Source organism: Panonychus citri, unplaced genomic scaffold, assembly GCF_014898815.1.
Source record: "Panonychus citri isolate SS breed McGregor unplaced genomic scaffold, ASM1489881v1 Contig00125, whole genome shotgun sequence".
In the NCBI taxonomy this organism is placed as follows: domain Eukaryota; kingdom Metazoa; phylum Arthropoda; class Arachnida; order Trombidiformes; family Tetranychidae; genus Panonychus; species Panonychus citri.
The window spans coordinates 640,725-663,005 of NW_026515530.1; the positions used below are offsets into that span (position 1 = coordinate 640,725).

Sequence of the window (22,281 nt, forward strand, 5' to 3'; positions counted from 1 at the left end):
CATTAAATTAACAAGGGGAAAAAACTAATAACATGATGATGAGTTTGTAAGATGATTATTGATATTGGTCAGCTAATAATTGGAAAGATGAGAATCAAATTTTCTATATCATCTTGACCCATTCAATTAATTATCAAAACTAAAAGTGTAACAGTTACAATTCAGTTTTAGTATTGCACTAAACTGACACATCTAATTTTCTGGTTCTTTCACCATGGTAAACACTCTGAATCTATCATCATCATCTTCATGAGATTCAACCTATTCATCTCGATACCAGATATCAACATCTACTCTCTCTCTCTCTCTCTCTCTCTCTCTCTCTCTCTCTCTCTCTCTCTCTAAATGTAATAGGTTTATCGGTTGGCTAATCAAGAGGATAAAACTTGATTGTCTTTTGCTTGTAGTTTCATCACTTTTTTTCCTATTTATTGTTCATTGTCTAGGAGATAACCTGAATTTATAGGATTAACATGATAATCATCATGATTAATTATTTCCACCATTTGATTAGATTACAATACATTTAGTCTTGTTATATTTTCACATTGATTAAATGAATGAAATAAACTTGATCATTGATATTATTTTGTATGTTTCTCGCAAGAGATTTGCTAATCTGTTATTGTGTTGTTTACCGGTAAATTAGATTAGCGATCAAGATTAGCGAAATTGTTTTACAATTAAATGGTTGGTTGATTGATTGAGAGAGAGAGAGAGAAAAATTGATTTGCTGGTTATTGGTTATTATTATTAGATCATAATTAAAGACTCTCGCCAGTTTTTTCTTTTGCCTTATTATTACAATCGGAAATTGTTCATTACGGTTACATATCCATGATTAGTAATAGTGACCATCGATTTAATCAGTTGTAGGATCAAGAGATTAGGAGGATTGACCGGAAGTCGATTATTTCTTCTTTGAAGATAAACCAGCTCCAGCATTGAATTTAAATAATATTATATCACCATCTTCAACCACATACGCACGTCCTTGTTGACGGTATTTACCGGCGGCCTTAATTATAAATTAAAACAAGAAAATTAGATTAGTTAAGCTCAATTATTATCATTTATAAACATTAATACATAATTCAAATGGTAACCAAGAAATAAAAGGATGCTGATGATGATAGAGGGAAATGATTGATCATCTTCATCTTCATCATCAAAATGAGAGAGTAGGGAGAGAGAGAGAGAGAAAGACAAACCTAATTATTGAATTCGTTTACTGGATTAACCCAATTGTTAATTGTGTTTAAATCAAATGATTATTATCATTATCACACTTAATCAACACCCTCTGTTTAAATTGTAATAACTTCAGACTTTCATATTGTTTAGTTGATTATGTTTATTTAATTGACCACTGATGGTAAAAGATTAAGATTAAAGGTGATTATGATGATGGTTAAATGATTATGATTAAGATGATAATGATAATGATGAGGTAAACAGAAAAATGAATCAAATTGTTTATCATTTAGTAGCAAACTTTTTAATTCTTAGGCTTGAAAGATAATAGTTAGTAGTAGTTAGTTAATCATGTATCTAAGATGTTATTATTTTTTTTTTCACTGGAAATTATAATCATCATCATCACCATTAACATTATCATTATCATTACGGTTATTAACCATTATTATCATTACAATTAACATTATTATCAACATTTTTATCAGGTAAATGCATCATCATTTGAGGTGCCAATACCATGATGTTTTCATCATCATCATCATCATTTCAACAATAAACAACAAGAAAATGAAAATAGCTGTAAAATTTTGGGTGAGGATCTAATTGAGTAGGAAACTCTCAACAAAACAAAAAAGTAAACATATCCTTAAGTCACATCAGCACCTTCATCATCATCATCATCATCATCATCTTCATCTTCATCCTCATCAGCAATCATAATAATAACAGAGTTTGTTTTTAGCTCCACTGTATCTAATAGAGTAGTCACGATTAATTGAGATTCTAATGGTAAAAATTGGCTTCAAATTAAGATTAATCTTTGGGTATAAAGATAAATATTTAAGATGATAAGTTTTCATCATCTAGAGATAATCAGTTTCTGAGGAGATGATGGATGAGCCAAGAAGATGAGAAGAAAAAAAATTACTTCCACTGTTAAAATAGATGAATGAAATTAAGATGATAAAGAAAAAAGGTTGAGAGAGAAAGTGAATGAGAGTAACTTTCCTTTTTTTATCTTCATCATTGGCGAGGGAGTGGTTGTCAATAATAATGGTAAATAACAAGTGAATCTATTTGTTGATTGAAGATTCGTCATCTCTTTTTACACTTTCTTCAGAAGCTGAAGTTGTTGTAGTAAAGTGTTCAAAACGAAACATATGATTGATCCAACAACAAAAAAACTCTCACATGGAGCAATAAGTAAACATGATGATACTTGAAGATGAAAACAAAAGCTCCCTTCAAGTATCAACACAAAAATCGTGCTTAATCCATTCGTTACGCCCTCGAATATATAAAAAAAAAGAAACTTTCTCACAACAAACATGATAAGTTCACCTTTAATCTAATAAAGGTAAACAATGTCCGAGGGATTTCTGTTGAATTCATCGTTCAGGGTATTGATTGTCATCAATACCATTCTGATGAAGGTTAATTACTGTCTTTCTATTTATAGAGAGAGAGCTGAAAATCTCATAGTCAGAAATTCATAAACATCCCGGGGTGTGAATATTCATCATGGTGACCTGAGCATTTCTATTTACCTTGCAAGCGGCTTCTGAACCTTCCGCTTTGAAATCTTCAAATTTCATCACTTCCGCCATAATGAAACCTTTCTCAAAGTCGGTGTGAATACGTCCAGCAGCTTGGGGAGCCTTCGTACCTTTCTGTAAAATTGAATATCATGGAGAAAGGATGAAGAAAATCATGAAAATTGAATCAATTCTTGTCATGAGAAATCAGAACTCACTTGAATAGTCCAAGCTTTAACTTCATCTGATCCAGCGGTGAAAAAGTAACACAATTGTAGAGCTTTATATCCAGTGACAATTATCTTATCCAAAGCACTGTAAGTAAAAAAATGGCACAATTAAAGTTAATTATCATCAATTAATCAATTTAAGAGAAATATAGATTTCATTTTCATCTGATTCTCTGTTATTATTACAATTAACTGGTCAATCATGAGGAACCATGGATTAATCTTTGATAGGATAATAATATTTACTAGGAAAAGGTTCACAATGGATCAGTTAATTGTTGATAGGATATAAGGAAAACAATCAACTGAATACATAAAAACGTGATAAAGGTGATGATTAATGGAATTACAATTACAATCAATGATTTTCATAGTAAATTTGTGTTCACTTTCAACACGATTATTAAAAAAACTGCAATCAAGATATTGCAATATCGTAATCATCTTCATTTTTCATGAAAACATTTCTAATGAGCATCTTGGTGAAAAATCTGACATCATCTTGATGATTTTTCACCCAGAGAATAGGATATCCTTTAGAAACACTATACAATCCTAAGTTAATTACAGGTTTACCCTGAGGGGTGAAATTGAAACATAAAGCAACATAAATTAATCATCAAGTAGTAAATGATCAAGAGCCAGGATTGTATGATTATCATCATCAACATCATCATCATTTAAAACAGTTATAATGTATTGAGATGAAAAATGTTGAGGATAATTTTGTTATTAAATTTTGCGCCTTAACAGCAATTTTAATTTTGATTAACATTTGATTGTATTTGGACACGTGAATTAGATGATTATCAATCCAGGGATTATTAGGTTATCATCATAATCAACATATACACACACTAGCTCATCATAAGGGAGAGAGAAACGGAAACAATTAGAAATAGATTTGTAGTAACCATCAAATCCAATACAACTTAATCTCATCATTATCATCAGAGTAAAAACTTTAATCTTAACCCGTGGTACCAATTGTGTAATAAGCCAAAAGTTATTCAGACTAATCAATTGTATCTCACTGACCTTTTTTTGTCTGTATTAAATTATAACATTAACATTCAATTCATCAAGTCAGATTAACATCAGATTGTGATGATAATTTTGTTATCTAAGTTACTCTTTCCCGCTTTATCCTCATCTTCATCCAAACCAATGACTCTCTCTCTCTCTCCTCCACCAGCCTCTTCATGGTCCGTTGATATCAACACTTTTTACCCCATAACCATTAATAGAAATGTTATTCAATTGTAATAGAGACAAGATTAACTGGATTAGAGAGAGAGAGAGAGAGACGTCGATGATGAAGATGATGATAACTAGAAGATGAAACCAGCTTTTGTCAAATTATCACCTCAAAAATGGTATTAAAAACGTATAATAACAGTAATGATAACAAAGAGGATTAAAAGATGCAAGTGATGAGGATAAAAGATACACAATCAACATAATTTAATATAATGAGAGTTGATTTTTAACCTTAACAAAATGAACGACAAAACCAATCAACCTTTTCGACTTTCGGCTTCACCATCATCCTCATCCTTATCCTCATCCTTATCCTCATCTCCATCTCACTCAACATCTTACAGGGAAAAAAAAGAGACAATAACAAGTATTGTGAATGAATTTTTCTTTTCGTCACTTAGCAAAACTTAGTAAAGTACAACAACAAGATGCAGATCAAGATGAATTATAACAAAACGGCTTAACAGCTTTGGATTAACTAAATCAAACTCATCCGCCTCTCATTTTCATCTTCATCCTTTTCTCAATATCATCAACTCAAAGTGTCCATCAGCAAGAAAAAAGACAAAAGATCCCGTGGGAGCAAGGTAAAAGTCATCGTTATAATAACGACCTGATACTTAGACTCAATGAATTCTCGTATTGATTGACAGGCATAGATAATCATTTAGTAAAAATGGTTAACCAATAGTTAAACTGATTGTGTGTTATTGTTGATATTGTTTTCCTTCAATAATGATAATAATAACAAGTAATCAACAAAAAAGCAAGGAAAACAAAAAAAATCACCTCATTTTGAATCTAATTATAATTAGTCAAAGCCTCGATGATAATAATCAGTATTATTGGTAAATCATGACGATAAAGGTATGAAAATAATCAAGTCAATTGTTAAAGTTTCAATTATAATGATTATCTGATATCAACTCTTAATGTTTACAAGATTTAAAATAATTTGTTGATTGTTTCAAATGAATGTATTTTCATAATATTAGTTAATGGAGTGATAATAATACAATCAAGGTTTTCAATTGATTGCAAACTTATTCAATGTTAATTGTCTGTTGAATGACAACCATGTATTGATTATGATTAAACAATAAGGTCACAAGGAAAAATATCAACTGAAAATAATTGAATAAATTGGTGATGATGTTTTCTCAATAGATATTGATCATCATCTGATGATGATAAACTCTATAAATCTCTATCGTTTATTTGATGATAATAATGGACCAGTTCTAAAAATTACCATCATTCCATGTTCGATGTTAGAAAATAAGAGAAATAGGCAAAAGAAGAAGGAATCAAGATTAAAGTAGTTCAGAGATTGAACAAGGATGATGATAATGATGATGAAAAGACAACAGGCAAGAGAGAGAGAGAGAGAGAGGAGAGGGAGAGCAGACAGAAGAAGAGTGAATGAAGAGCGAAAAGAAATGGATGAAGATGATGATTATGATGAAGATGAGATTCTAGAAGCAAAAAGGTTGCAGAAGCATGAGAAAAGCATGGAAACAGCAAAAACATGATGATTGGTAAAATGAGGGAAGATAAAGATGATGATAAAGAAAGAAAAAAAGAAAGAGGGTAAAGGCTTTCATCTCTACTTTTGGTGGTTTCATCCGAATGCATCTAGAAGTGACAAGCTTCATTTCTCCAACTTAATAATAGGGTTTGAATGTATAGGAACTTTAGAGATGATGATGATGATGATTCTATGGAAAAAAAGACAGCAGACAAAGTAAAAAGACTTCTGCAAAAATAGACAGAAGAAAATGATGTGAGAGAGAGAGAGAGAGAAAGTTGGGTCAAAATGTAGTCCCAATGATGATGATGCTCCATTCCCAATGTAAGATGCAAAAGGTTTTAGGAGAGATGATGAAAAACAAGGACTGATTCAAGTTCTGTATCAAAATGATTGGAAGAAAGGAAATGGAAGACAAAAAAGACAGACATCATCATCATCATCACCATCATCATCTACATTTACATTGAATGAAGATTCTAACCCAAAGTTTCCCTCTCAATGTTTATTCTTGATGATGAAATGATGTTATTCTTACGATGCAAAACTGTTCAATCTTTTCTCTGTTTTTCTGTTGCTCTTTTTCCTTTGACTATCATTAAAACTAATTTGATTTTATTGGTGAGAGAAGATGATGATGATAATGATGACCTTAATGATGATTATGATGATAAAAATAAAGTAATTCGATCTCCATTCAAATTATTGGCCTTAACTGGATTCAATTTAAGGGATAACATATACAAAGACTACGCCCGTTAACCTTCATCAATCACGGACTTTGTATCAATGTTACCAAATTATTATCATCATTGAGAAGATAAAGAAAGGGAGAGGATGATGAGGATGATGAAATATGTTATCGCCATCTAATTGGAGACAATTGGACATTTTCAAATCAATAGGGTTATTATAGGAACCATTGTTAACTTAATCAAAATGAGCTCTCTAACAATTTGTAACATATCAATTTCTCAACTCACAATTATGATTAGATGAAAATGATTACAATTAATTAAATTGTCCAATTGATGAAAAAAATATCAGATTAACTGGATAATCATCTCTCTCTCTCTGAATTATAATCTTCTAAAGATGAAAGTAACTGCACTAGACATGTAACCTCTTGATGATTACAAGAAAAAATCATTTTGACTGACCAGTTATATGGTCGATTATTGAACCATAAGAATCACCAGCAATCAAGATCATCATTTGACAATCAAATGCATAAATCTAGAAGATAAAAGATCAACAAAAAGATGATGGAAGAGAAAAATTGTCATTGAGGCAAAAAGAAAACATCAAAAAGTCAATCACTTTCAACCAATAATCAATTTTAGCAATCACAAGTTGAACACCATCAAAATTCAATTATTTTCATGATAAAATTCAGTTATTTTTCTCACTCTCTCGGTTAATCAACTAATAAGATAATCAATGGAATATGATCAAAGCAGAACTTTTTCTCTCTCTCTCTCTCTCTCTCTCTCTCTCATCATGTCAACCTAGAATAGTACAAAAATGATAATCAACATAATATGTAAAAGGATCAATGTTAATTCAACAGAGCATAACTAAATCATCTCATCAAATACTGAATTTAATATACATGGTTGATCAAGCTGGACATTCAGATGAAAACGGAAACTTGCAACCGGAAAAATCATCAGCTACTCATTATAAATGTTTGTATTTTCACCCACCCTCTCACTACAGATGATATGTAATCATATTTTTCTGACTGATAACATGATAAAAGTTCTGATTGATATTCAATTGCAATGGATAAACAAGAGGAGAAAAAAATGTCCAACATCAACAAACTATGAATATCTATCAAAGATCAATGATGATGATGAGGGGACAAAAATCTCGATCTGTGTTTATCAGATTAACAATAGATTTAGATTAAAGTAAAGGTTAAAATAAGGTTGACTGATTGATAACTTGAGTGGATCATATTTACATATCATTTGATTCATACACATAAATATTGTGGTTAACCGGACTCTCTCTCTCTCTCTCCCTTGCTCTCACACAAGAGATGATTTGAGATACAGAATCTAAAACGGATTGTGTTAAATACAAATAACTATTATTATTATCATTCATGTTAATGATTGTTAGGGTCCCTCTCTCCCTCTCTCTCTCTCTCTCTCTGTTGATGGGTGTGGTGATTTGTGGTGGTGACCTTAACCGATTTTACTCTGATTGTTGGTGGGCCAAAGTTTTTACATAAACGTACAGTTAACGGTAAATAGAGGGATGGATTTGACTTGATGCTAATGAATAATAACATGTAGCTGTGTTTCACTGCAGGGAGTATTTTCGGAGATGATCATCATCATCATCATCATCAAGATAAAGATGAAGATGATTAGACTAGAGATGATAATCAGTCACAATGACAAACCTGTGAGTGAGTATCATCTTTTTACACATTCTTTATGGTTAAAAGTCAAAACATTATCAATGAAGATGACACTAAAAGAGATTGATTAAAACAGATAAATAACCAGAGTAAAATCGGGACACAGGAGAGAGAGAGAGAGAGAGAGAGAGTGGAGGTGGAGGAGGAGAATGGGATAACTTTTATCAATGGGAGTGGTTGAGTAAAAGAGATGGATGAATATTTATCCACCATCATTGAAAACAGTAACAGAAAATGAGAAAATATCATCATCATCATGATTATGGTGGATGCAAATGATTCTCAAGTGTTTTTGACTCGACAATCTAATTTTATCAACAGCAAAAAAAGACATTGAAATGATAATCAAATGTTAACCTAATCAATAAAAAAAAGTTGCAAATCGTCAATGATTATCAAGCAAATCTAATGTTAAATTAACATCATAATATGACAACAAATGGTGATGATATACAAAATTGTTAATTGTAGTGATTTAAATAAAGCATAAAGTGTGTCTCAATTATTTTCATTAGATTAATCATTCAAATCTACACAACATTAACAGAGATGATTATTAATGATTAATTGTTGATCAATATTTGTGAAAACAATTTACCTTGTGCACTTATTTTCATTGAGAAATCTTTGCTTCTCATCATCGGGCATCTCAACCAATTGTGATTCTAATGCACCACTGAAAGGTATCAGAACAGCCCCAGGGTCATGTTTATCAATCCATTCCTTGATTTTAAGAAGCCTAAACAGTAAAGAAAAAAAAAGAAACAATTAAACAATTATAACGGTAAAAAATGATCATCAGTAAGTTTCAAGGTGAAAAGTGAATAATTTTAGTGAAGATGAAATAAGATTTTGGGAAAATCAAAACAATAACCATTGATAACAAAGATACGGAAATAAAATAATATTTGACAGAAATAAAAATAATAACAATTGAGGTAAAGAGGGAGATGGATACAGAAAGAGAGACACAGAGTGAGATAGAGAGGGAGGGAGAGAGTGAGGTGAATATCATGCATGAATATTAGTTAAATGAGGATATAGCCGCTGGGTAAATGGGCATATGGTCAATACCTAAATGCATATAAATACATATCTTTGTGTAGACAACAATCATCTGAATAAAAAGTAACCAACAATCAAAATGGTTAAGGTAAGTAACCGATAATTTAGTTGCAATTCATGTTTATCAACATAAAGTATCATTCGTGTCTATACATAGACGATTTAATGATAAGTTTGAGTTGTATGTCTATGGGTGAAAAAGATATACAACAAATCGAAATGAAAGAAGAGAAAAAGTTTTTCGATAATCAAAAGGTAACACAATCAATGATCAAGAGAAATCAACAATTTGATATTAATATACAAAAGTCAACAAAGTATAGACATTTAAATGATAATGATTCCAATTAAATTGTAGTTCATGTTAAATCTAATTGTATTCATGGTTGGAATCATCAACTATCACAATAGTTTATACACATTAATTGGGATTTAAGATGAAAATTAGTTGATTGGTAAAAAAGGTTTAATCTTATTTTCTAATTATTACAGTCTTTTCCTTCGGATTCACCTTCTTTCTCTTTAGAGTTAAACTATTTTACAGAGAAAAAAACTTAATCTGTCAGAATCAGAGTTAATCTCTTTATTTCAAACAATTCATTTTCTCATTATAATTAAACTTTTTCATTCGAATTAATTATCAATATGTTTTACTAATACAATCAGGTATATCTCTTCATGTGATTGTACTGTTTTCACTATCTTTCGATATAATCATTTCTGAAGAGATTCTACAACTTCGATAATTTTCTTAAAACCTTCGATGATTAATTTTCTTTCTGGTGTTTTGATAAACAATTAGAATTGAAAATTATCTACAACGAGATTGAATGGTACAGATCAATTCCTTTGAAAAAGTTTATTTAGAAGAAAAGGTCAATTCTAGTGAGAAAAACTTAAACTCTTCAGCCCTGAAGACAAATTAATTCTAATGAAAATGGTTTATTTATAAAGAGAAAGAAGGTGAATTCGGAGGAAAAAGACTGTATTACAAAATGAGTGTAGTCATAATTTCATGATGATTTGTTGTTGTGGATTGTGAAGTTGTTATTATTTGTTAATTGTGATTAGAGTGAAAGCAAAGAGAGAGAGAGAGAGAGAGAGAGAAAAGTTAATTAGACAAGGAAGAGGAAAGGTATTGATGATAATATACCTTAAATTATAATAGAGAAGCGGTTAAGATAATTACAGTTGGAGAAAAAAAAGATGAAGTAGAAAAAATAAAAGTTAATCCAATCTAATTAAGGAAAAGATTGAGAGGAAGATATTGTATTACTTGAAGAAAAAGAGGAGGAAGGAGTGAGCATCTCCCGCGCTTTTTGATACAAGGAGACCCTATTATTTTAACAAGTCCACTGGAAGATCATTGACAAGAAGATGATCACTAGAAAGGAAGGGTCAGCAAATGAGAGAGAGAGAGAGAGTCACAATCGATTGTATTATATTTTTTCTTCATCATCTTCGGGTGAGGAGTTGGTCTTTTTTTCGGGTTTCCGAAGAAGAATAAGGAAGAAGAAGAGCAAAAGAGGATTTATACTATAATTATAATCTTCCCAAACCTAGTATTTATTGGTATTACCTTCAACATCATTTGTTTGATTCTCTTACATTTCTAACTTATTCTTGCTCATCATCATTCTCTTCCTTTGCAATCATCATCATTGCTTTTCTTGCAGAAAAAAAATAAGTTTAAAAAACTCTCACAAACTAATCAACAAAAACCTATTCATTTCTTTCTGGTTCATTTTACTTTACTAACATACTTAATATTATACTTTGCCTGCTAAATTTAGAGCTAAAAATCATCACTAGTGATGATGATTTTGCAAGGTTTTAACTCTTTAACAATTATTATTATGGTAAAGAAGTAAATTTCAAAGTTATACACATCGGCCTTTAAGCGGCCGTAGCGGTGGTTAGAAAAGTGGTTACATGGACTGGCCTCACGAATGACCTTGCCTATTAACCTGAGGTAAGTTATGTTCACTTTTTAAGGTAATGAACCTTTTCTTTTTTTGTTGTTGTTGTTTTCGGCCAAAGTCGCCAATAAGACGCCTTCAGATTGAGACCCTTAAGGCGTTGAGAAAGTCAAGATGTAAAAATTGACGAGAAAACAAAGCGAAAACATAAACAGCGTCAATAAGAACAACAAAAGGACCCATGAAGATGATGAGAGAAAAAGAAAGAGCAAGATGAACGCTTCTTTTCATCGCCCAAGATCGAACAATTTTCGCAAAGTTTCAATCAACGCAAATGAGTTTCTATTCAATGATGATAGTAAGTGAGACTCTCCCTTGAGTTTCATGTTAACTTTACATCAACTCCTCCTGGGATCACGCCCAATTACAAGAATACTAGTGACCTTTACTTTTCCTCTTCTTCATTTGACACTGTATAAACATACAGTGTGTGTATATTTATATTAGTATATATATACATGTAAGTGCGTATCTATGGATAACCTTTATCACCTTTGCCTAACAGTTGTTTTCGAGGTCACCATTAACACTGATGATAAAGAAACAATGAGAAAAGAGGACCAATGAGCAAATTAAAGCAACGCATCCATCATCACTGATCATCTTTGTCTTTTCCTCATCATCATCTTCAATTATTGATTAAGTTGATCCCAAGTTGTCGATTTGCCTCCTTCATCATTATCCTTCGAGTATTCAAATTACCGAAAAGACTATTAATCTTAATTCAAACTCAATGAAGGGTATAGAATTAAATTCAAAGGGCATGAGGATTAACGTTAACAACCAAAAGAGCAGATTAAAAAGGGATAAACAATGGATTAAGAACGTAATCGGCAAACAAACCATTTATTCTTTTTCCTTATATAATCTTTCTCCGATAGATTAACCAGGTAAATCATTGGTTTAGATGTAATGAATAGATGTTTATTGAGAAATTCAATCTGAAAAAAGAAAACAAAAATCAAGCAATTAGATAAAATTATTGTAATCGAAGTTGAGAAATCAAAATCAATCAGAAACTTACATCGTTAGCATCCCATTCACCAAAACGAACATGTTTCTGTTCATCAACCAAAAGTTTCTTGATTTTCATGAGAACATCCTGAAAATAGGAAATATAATTTAAAAAGATAATAAAATGTCAAAAGTGATTGTTGATGATAAGTTAAAGAGTTGATTAATTTCAACGTTGATTAGTATATTAAATAAATGAACATTCAAGAAATGAAATGATAAATTATCAAGCATTTATCATCATCATCAAATGCTAGTTTATTGCAGTTAACAACACTTTCAATGTGAATGCTTTCAAAATGATAACAGTCAATGTCAGAATTGATTTAAATCATCGGTTATTAACATTTGAGATACTGTTAAAATTTTGACGGCATCATGAGTCCATCAAGAGATGAAAATGTAAAGGGAGAGGAGAAAAGGCCACGAGACTTAAAATCCATCTCGATCGATAAATTTACCTGTCATTTATTCATTGATCATCTTATTTGATAGATTTAAACTCGTAATTAAAATACCAATAAGATATTAAGATGATAATTATGGAGTTAAAGTGGAGAAGAAGAAAAAAATGCCGCTAATTGGACTCAGTGTTCAGTATTCAATTTTATCGTACATACAACGATAGATATTATTTATGGAGATGTTACTTGTAGTTTCCTTGTACACTGAACAATAGTGGGCTGGTTGGGGAGGTGAAATGTTCATTGTCTTGCCATTGAGGCTCCTTTCAAGTTAGACAATGGTGATGATGATGATGATAATAGCAACAACACCAACAATAACAAGGTGATGGTCAGATTATAGTGAAAAAAAAAGAGATGACCAATCTTCATCTTCATCATCAGCATCTTCTCAAACAAATCATATGTTAAAATCTCACGTTAGACCAAAATTTAGCTAATAAAATGCTATCAAAGTAATTGAATAACAAGTCTCGATATTGTAATATGGAAACAGGTAACGTATTAATTTACCTTGATAACAATATAAGTCTAATATTTACCTTGTTCAATATCTGATTTAATCATATCCATCATCCTTGTTGTGTCATGTTACAATTAAAATTGTACCTTAGCTGATCCTGATTGTGATAGATTCAAGCATATTAATCAAAATAGGATCAACAAGTTACAACCCAAGAAAATCAATTAACTAACTTGTATGTTCAATTTGTTAATGTTTCTTGCAAGAAAATTGCATCTCTGCAATCTCATTTGCTATCATCATCATCATCATCATCATCAACAGCAACAACATCATTAACATCAAACTAAAGTTGATTTTTTATAGCTATGAAAATCACGACTTTTAAGGAAAAAAAAAGTTCTATGAAACTTTTTTTTCTGATTTAAAGTTACCAAGTAATTTGTAATTAATTATGAGATTTAGATTGTTAATCAAGAAAAAAGACTATACAATAATATATAAAGCGTGTGAAGGATTAATTTGCGAAATCAAAGATAATTAAGAACTTACATATTCGAGTTTGTGAGTTTTATCACCTCTTAGAACAGTTTTTTCCAACGAGGTAACTCGAGCATCCAAATATTCAACATCCTTTAATCGTAGTTCTTCATTGATAATTTCAATGTCACGAATTGGATCGACATCTCCCTCGACATGGACAACATCATCATCGTCAAAAGCTCCTAGATGAATAGAAGAGAGAAAAAAAAAGAAAATATTAAACAAAGGTAATCATTAGAAAAAAGAAGAAAAAAAAATCTATCTGATTGTAGATTTTAGTTTAATTTCCAAGGGAAACAATTTCGATTCTAACTAAGGTCATAAGTTCGTGAGTTTCTAAAAGGTAAACATATCATTTCAATTTCTATTTTTAAAGTTAAAGGTAAGATGAAAAAAAAGGTGATCCTGTCAAATGATAATAACATATAAGTTTTGGTGAATTAGAAGCAGAAAAGATTCAATTATTCTGATATGGAAACATACATATTATCAAATCTTCATCATATTTATATAAATATGAGAGAGAAATAGATTCAATTGATGAGATAAGGTGAAAATATCTCTAGTGATGAGTAAAAGATGAGGGATCAAGATAAAAGAATCAGACTGACCACTGACATTGGGATCAGAATTTTTTTCTTTCTCTTCTTCTCCAATCATCGAGAATTCAAAACAATTTTGATTGTTTCTTGACCGTAACAACAGGGAAAAAAAATCTCCAAATATCTAGTCTATAATTTTATCTTGTAGAAAAATGTAATATGATAAAAAAAAAAGGATCGAAAACACATAAATGATATTTTCTGTTACAGAGCCAAAAAAATTGAAAAATTGGCCCAGGAGATGATAAGATGATTCTTGATTCTTGATTACATGATGACCTTTCAATTCCAGGGTTAGTTTCAAGTTTTCATCTTTCAAGATATCCTTCATATGGTCAGTCAGGCTTGAATGACCATTGTTGTTGTCTCTTTTTCTCTCGTTTCTGGGCACAAAAGTATCAATTGAAAATACGATTAACAATAAGTCATCTAATTGATTGTTGATTAATCTGAACAACCATCAAAAAGAAAATCAATTTTCATGATAAAACAGAAAATGAGAATAGTTATTAATAATAATTGAATAAAAAAGATTCAATTGTAACAATTAAAAGAAACAATTGATCAAAAGTGAAAATTTGGTGAAAGCTAATCAATTGACTTTTGCAATCATTTACAATCTAATTGTATAACAATTAACATTGTAAATTGAATTAGACCACAAAAATTGAGCTAAATTAAATCATTATTAAGTAATATTTAAAACACTACAAAGAGATATACACAAACACAGATACGTAATTGTAATGAATGGATGTTAATTTTTTTTTTCTTGGTTAGTTAATTGGGTTTACAAACCACAAACTCTCTCGATGGGTAATTTGGGTTTGTGTTTTTACATTGAATTAATCAAATTAACGATAATCAATGTTAATCTTGTAAAATTTACTATCAAGCTAAAGGTAGAAGCAAGAAAAAAAAGTGAAACTAATCATTTGAAGGTCAACAATTAACTTGGACTATGGGATCAATGGTAACGGGAATTAAGCTCATCATCATCAGGGTTATTATGGTTAAGAATATATATTCTTAACCATTGTGGTTAAAGGGATACAATTTATGATAATCTAAATTTGGCTTAACGTTCAAAATTACAGGGTATCTCTCAACTATACACCTTGTTATCTATTTTCTTTTTTACCTGGTTTTTTTTATCATCATTATCATTCCTCTTCTGATGCTTAAGGTCACCAGAATAGGAACTACAGCTTCATATGTAATTATGACCATCATATTTTTAAACAATCAACCACAAATAGTATATTAACATGATGTATTTAGGTCTCTCTCTCTCTTTATTTTCCTCTTCTTTTTTCCTTAAGCTTAATCTTTTTCAACCGAGTCACACACCAAAATCATAAAAAAAGATAATCCATCTTATATATAAGTGAACAATCATTTGATTCTGTGAGAAAAGACAAGAGAAAGTGAGTAATTATGTATTTGAGAAGATAATTGATTTATATAAGATTATTATTATTCATTGAGAGATAATCATTTTCAAATTGAACTAATCAATCATTGATGATGAAGGAAATAAGTGAGAGATAGTAAATTAGTGTTATGTTATCATGAATTGACAAGGATCGTGTTGGATAATGAAAATGGCAACGTCATAAATATTGTTTAAAGTAAAATGAATGAATGAATGAAATGTATCAAGATGAAAATGAGATGATTAATTAGAGAGGATGGATTAAGATTATTGCTTTTACTTACGACAAAGGTGGAAAAGTGCATCACAAGCTTTAATGTGAGAGAGAAAAGCATTTCCTAAGCCTTTTCCTTCAGCGGCTCCTTTAACCAAACCGGCGATGTCAACGACATTCAAATAAGCAGGAACTTTACTTGCTGGCTTATGGTAATCACAAAGAAAATCAAACCGTGAATCGGGAACTGGTACACGAGATTCATTTGGATCAATGGTACAGAAGGGAAAATTTTCCGCTTTAATTGAACTTGAGGTGAGAACATTGAAAAAAGTTGATTTTCCAACATTAGGTAATCCAACTACTCCACATTTAAGATTAGTTCCCATTCGTCCGATTAAAATTTGCTTCGGTTCTTCTTCCTTCTTTTTTGGTGGCATCTTGAGATAGAGAAATAGACAACACACTGAGAGTTAACCAATATTATTCACCGTAATTATAAACAAATTACAAAATTGGAACAACAATTAATTATCTCTAATTAATTAGTCAATAAAAATCAGAGAGAAATGATCCACATGGCAAAGGAAAGAATTTAAACCGAAATCAGCTGTAGCCAATCAGAATCGTTCGAATGTGCTTCCATCTAGGGGACGCGGGAAATTCGAATGAAAATTTTTCCAAAAATTCGAAAAAAAAATTTTCTCATCAACAATAATTTAGATTTTGATCGATATTAAATTCAGTTGTTAATTGATTGAAAAGTTTCTAATTAAGAAGGGATTTAAGTGTTTCCACCATCTATATCTTCATCTTTATCCTCTATAAGTGTATTAATGTGTGTGTGTGTGTGTGATTATTTGATAAATTGTTAATCAGTTAATGATTTTAAATGAGTTCCAAATGAATTGTAAATCAATTAACCAACCAATTGATTATCGTTAATAATGATGATGATGGAAAAGAAAACGTTTACAATCAATTATTGAAAAGCTATCAACAATCAAACATTATCATTAACAAATCAATTAACAGGTTAATCATGATTCACACTAACACACACAACACAATCAAGTAGCAATAATCAATAATCAACTAATTCAATCAATCAAAAATAATTTTTTATATATGAAAATAGTGAACAACAAAAAATTATCAAGTTAATTGTGAAAAAAAAACAATTTGATTAAAGTTGAATCGCTTTAAATTTTTCATACACAATTGAGATTTGAGACTTTTAAATCATTAACAATAATTTAATCAAATTGTTGAAACGTAAAACAATCAGTTGTTGAATATTTTTGCATGATTAATATACGAAATCATCTAAATCATTAACAGAATCTAATTTAACAAACTAATTGTAAACTCTTCGTGATTTTAATCATCAGAAAAATGAAACGATGTTTTTTTTTGTTCATTTTGAGGCCTAATTTTCAATTGAATTAATTAATTATCGTCTCGAATCGTTGGTCAGTTGATTGTTGTTACTTTTTTTCTAATGACAATTGGAGAGAAACAACAACAATTAACTAGAGTTTAAAGATTATTATTCTGATTAATTCAAATCGATGAATTTTAATTCTGGAATTAATCAAATTGTTGAGATGAAGTTTCTTTGATGATTAAGGTTAGGCTTTGAATGTACCTTAGGCAAATTGTTTCTTAATGAGTAATTGTAGTTGTTTATTAATTGTTATTAATTACGAAGAGGAAATTGTTGTTTAAATAGTTACTATTTGTATAAATTGTTGTAAATTGAACGTTAAGATGAATGTAAATGTACATTTAGTGAACAATAAGTGTTGAGCTTCATTGTTTTTTCTTGTGACTAATTAATTGTTAGAAATGTTTAATGTGTATTTAGTGTCAAATTAGTTGATTATTGTAATGAAGTGAGATAAATAGAGATAATCATGAGTGAATGATGGCGATTATCTGAATAGAATTGAATATTAGTGGGCGTTGGTGGGAGGAGATTGAACAAAAGGAGAAGGAGGTTCAGAGCTTTTTTGTTACTTCTCTTGAAATATGATACAAAAAATTATCAACATCATCATGAAGATGAAGATGAAGATGAGAAAAAAGAGATTAAGATGATAAAGATTATTATGGAAAAAGGTGAATATTTCTCTCTCTCTCTCTCTCTCTTCGTCTTATGTTTCACTTTGTTTTCTTGACCGGAAACAGTAAACAGTATTTCAACTATTTTCTCTTTACTTACTTACCTGGATCTTTATCTCTACTAAGAAAAGGATAATGATGATGACGATGACGCACCTTACATGTAATAGGAAATTAGTGAAGGAGGAGTTGATTTAGTAACAACAGATTAAGAAAAAGATCATCTTTATCTTCATTGGTCTTCCAAAAGGTGGAGTAGGTTAATAACTAATATAAGATTGATTAATTTGTGAGAGAGAGAAGAAGAGAGAGAGAGAGAGAAAAGAGAGAAAAGTAAGAAAAGAAATAGAAAGAAAAAGTTGATTTTTTTTCTTCTTCTTTTTCTCATCTACCGTGACTTTTACTCTTATGGTCAATCTTCACCCTAGATGATTAACCCTCAAGCTATTTATTGATTATTATTATTGTTCTTGTTCTTGTTTCTCTTGATTGTTGCTCTTTATTATCTATCAACTAATACACACAAAACGTCAATTATTAGATTCTATCAGTGGACTAATTGTTATTAGTTACATGGCCTTTTAGTTGATTACTTTTTCTTACTGTTAAAACTGTTAATCACCTTAAAGGTAAGTTACAAGTAAGTAAATTCAATTAATTTACTAATTACTTATCAATACATCTCTTACCCAACAAAAAAAAAACAAATCAAAATCAATGGTCAACAATTCAATGAAATGGACAATCGTTTGTGATACAACCATCAAAGATATTATTTCTCAATTAATCAAATACTATTGATCATCATTTCCACTTGATTACCAAATAAAAAGATTAAATAAAATGTTCAAGTGCCAGGAAATATAATGTATCTTTATTTCATTATCTTCCGCTGACCATTGGTCAATATAGAGTCTTTAATACAATAACGGTAGCATATTTGTTCAACAATAATGATAAACATTAATTGTTGACCGGAAAAATGATGATAATCAATATATTACTTTTATTCCCATTGAAATGTTTACAATTTGAAATCCTTTTAGACCTTAAAAGTGTTTCTAATCATCAACAATCAATTTAATGATTTGCTGTTAAATTGAAATCAATCAATTATATTATTACTTCTGGTCAGTTGTTATTAACAGCTATTCACAACAATCAATTGATTTTACACATTTTCCAAAAGCATCATTTCTAATAATACAAACTGACCAATGTCCATTAAAACCATTGAGCAAATAATTCATAGCCATCAATCACAATTCAATTATCTTAGCAAAGAAAGTGAAAGAAAATATCTTTAATCAACTGAAAGTAATTAAAAGATTCATTCAAATTTGTGATCAATAATTTACAATCAAATCAACAGGATGATTCACAATCATCAATTTGATTAGCTGGATTAAAGTTACTCATTCAATTTCAATTTACAATTTTAAATTTTTACTCTCAAATTGATTATCAAATTGTAATTGAACTTTCAATTTGGTGGTTTATCAATTGTTGATGATTGTGTAAGCTAATTAAGAGAGGATAATGATGATGGTGATGATGAAGGATGATAAAAGTGATGAAAATACGGTAATCTCAAGGGAAGAATCAAAAATTGATCCTAATCTTAACCTTGTTATCGTTATCGAGAAAAAAATAACCTTATTATGGTAATAAGGTCACCCGATGATAAAATTAATCCCGACCATTGGGAGAGATAATCTTTCAATGAGATTTAACCTCTCACCGGATTAGATTAAATTGGATTAGAGTCTATGCCATTTTTGATGGTACTTATTATGAGATAGAAAGTGTCCATTGATTGATCAAAGTAACAGTTTGGTTTTCTTGTTATTTAGATATTAATAGCTGACCAATGGTCAGTGATATTAATTTAGATTTGAATCAAAGTTAAAAGGCGAGTGATTTACTTGGATTATCATTTTATTTGTTGATTTGCTTTTCATTGGATTTTTATTGTGTTTTAATGATCGTTTTTTGATTTGTTTTTTTTTGTTGGGTAAGAGATGTATTGATAAGTAATTAGTAAATTAATTGAATTTACTTACTTGTAACTTACCTTTAAGGTGATTAACAGTTTTAACAGTAAGAAAAAGTAATCAACTAAAAGGCCATGTAACTAATAACAATTAGTCCACTGATAGAATCTAATAATTGACGTTTTGTGTGTATTAGTTGATAGATAATAAAGAGCAACAATCAAGAGAAACAAGAACAAGAACAATAATAATAATCAATAAATAGCTTGAGGGTTAATCATCTAGGGTGAAGATTGACCATAAGAGTAAAAGTCACGGTAGATGAGAAAAAGAAGAAGAAAAAAAATCAACTTTTTCTTTCTATTTCTTTTCTTACTTTTCTCTTTCTCTCTCTCTCTCTTCTCTCTCTCACAAATTAATCAATCTTATATTAGTTATTAACCTACTCCACCTTTTGGAAGACCAATGAAGATAAAGATGATCTTTTTCTTAATCTGTTGTTACTAAATCAACTCCTCCTTCACTAATTTCCTATTACATGTAAGGTGCGTCATCGTCATCATCATTATCCTTTTCTTGGTAGAGATAAAGATCCAGGTAAGTAAGTAAAGAGAAAATACTTGAAATACTGTTTACTGTTTCCGGTCAAGAAAACAAAGTGAAACATAAGACGAAGAGAGAGAGAGAGAGAGAGAGAGAGAAATATTCACCTTTTTCCATAATAATCTTTATCATCTTAATCATCTTAATCTCTTTTTTCTCATCTTCATCTTCATCTTCATGATGATGTTGATAATTTTTTGTATCATATTTCAAGAGAAGTAACAAAAAAGCTCTGAACCTCCTTCTCCTTTTGTTCAATCTCCTCCCACCAACGCCCACTAATATTCAATTCTATTCAGATAATCGCCATCATTCCAACATCTTAACCAGTGGGAAACAATTATCACCATGGAAAAATTCATAAATTCTCAAAAAAACTATGCAGGAAGCAATACTCAAATTTCCCAAAGAAAAACAAAAGTTCAAAACTCAAAACTAATGAATCAATGTATCGTATGGAAAACTCATCCCCCAGAACTTTGCCAGTATGCACATTCTTATTCTCATGAAAAGTTAATGATTTCCATGCACCGAGACAATAGACACAAATATTACAAACACATTACATTATAAATCATTTGAATCCAATTGAAGATTCAAAAATTACAAACTAATAATTCATAATAATATTTGAAACATTTCATTCAAAATTATTGTTATCACCAAATAAATAGATATCATGAAAGGGTGTGTCCAGGTAACATCATATTAATATGTAAATGGGAGTTAACTTTATTACCTTGACGATATTTTTCAAAAAAAAATTATGAAAATAAAAAATATCAAACATCAAGAATCAAGAATCGGCTCATTGATGAGATTAATATACGAAAACTGATTAAAAACCATGATAACAATTAAGGTGAAAAATGAAAAGGTAACAAATTTATTAGAAGAAAAAAAAGTTTTATTGATTCAAAATGAATTATAAATTTACATTAATTACTATGATGATGATGATTATTATTATTATATTATAATAATCACGCCTTTAAATAACAACGATGATACATATTTATCTCCATCCTCATCCTTATCCTCATCCTCCAATATCCCAACAGGAAAATCAATTACAAAAAGTGGGTGGGAATTGACAGGTAAAGATAATAATCAACATCATCTTAATCATTAACTTCTTGATTAAAAGTTATCTTGTTAATAATAAGTTAGTGATTAATGTTACATTGACTCTGATGATGATCATCATGATGATCATCAGCATTGACTGATTATCATGATAATCAGTTTAGTCATTTTTCTTGCATCATTTTGCTATTTTTTATCATAAAAATTTCAATTTTTTTTCCTCTTCTCTCTTATCAAGGTGAAAGTTGATGTAGTATATAAACATGAAGATAAACAGATAAGCATCTTCATCACCCACACCCAGTTTGGATGAGAATACAGAGTGAACCGGATTCTAATCTTCATCTTGATCGTTTTTCTTTCCTCCAGAATCTGCGCATCACTTTTGGATTGAGTTTCTTGTCAAGGGCGGACTCAGAATTCTGATTAAATCATTTCGAATCTTATTATCAATTTATCATGAGAATTATTCATTTTTCAGTAACATAACTTTTCCATTTTCATCCTTATA

General features: G+C 29.9%; 1 protein-coding gene across 1 annotated transcript; it reads right to left on the reverse strand.

The window, feature by feature from the left end:
• Positions 1 to 584: 584 nt before the first annotated feature.
• LOC128390682 (obg-like ATPase 1) lies at positions 585 to 16,555 on the reverse strand. Its single transcript, XM_053350439.1, has 8 exons — positions 16,034 to 16,555; positions 13,722 to 13,894; positions 12,253 to 12,330; positions 12,072 to 12,169; positions 8,783 to 8,923; positions 2,951 to 3,047; positions 2,745 to 2,867; positions 585 to 1,018 (listed from the first exon to the last, which is right to left on the reverse strand). Exons 1-8 carry the CDS (start codon positions 16,401 to 16,403, stop codon positions 911 to 913), a joined length of 1,188 nt encoding a protein of 395 aa, XP_053206414.1. The 5' UTR covers positions 16,404 to 16,555; the 3' UTR covers positions 585 to 910.
• Positions 16,556 to 22,281: the final 5,726 nt, after the last annotated feature.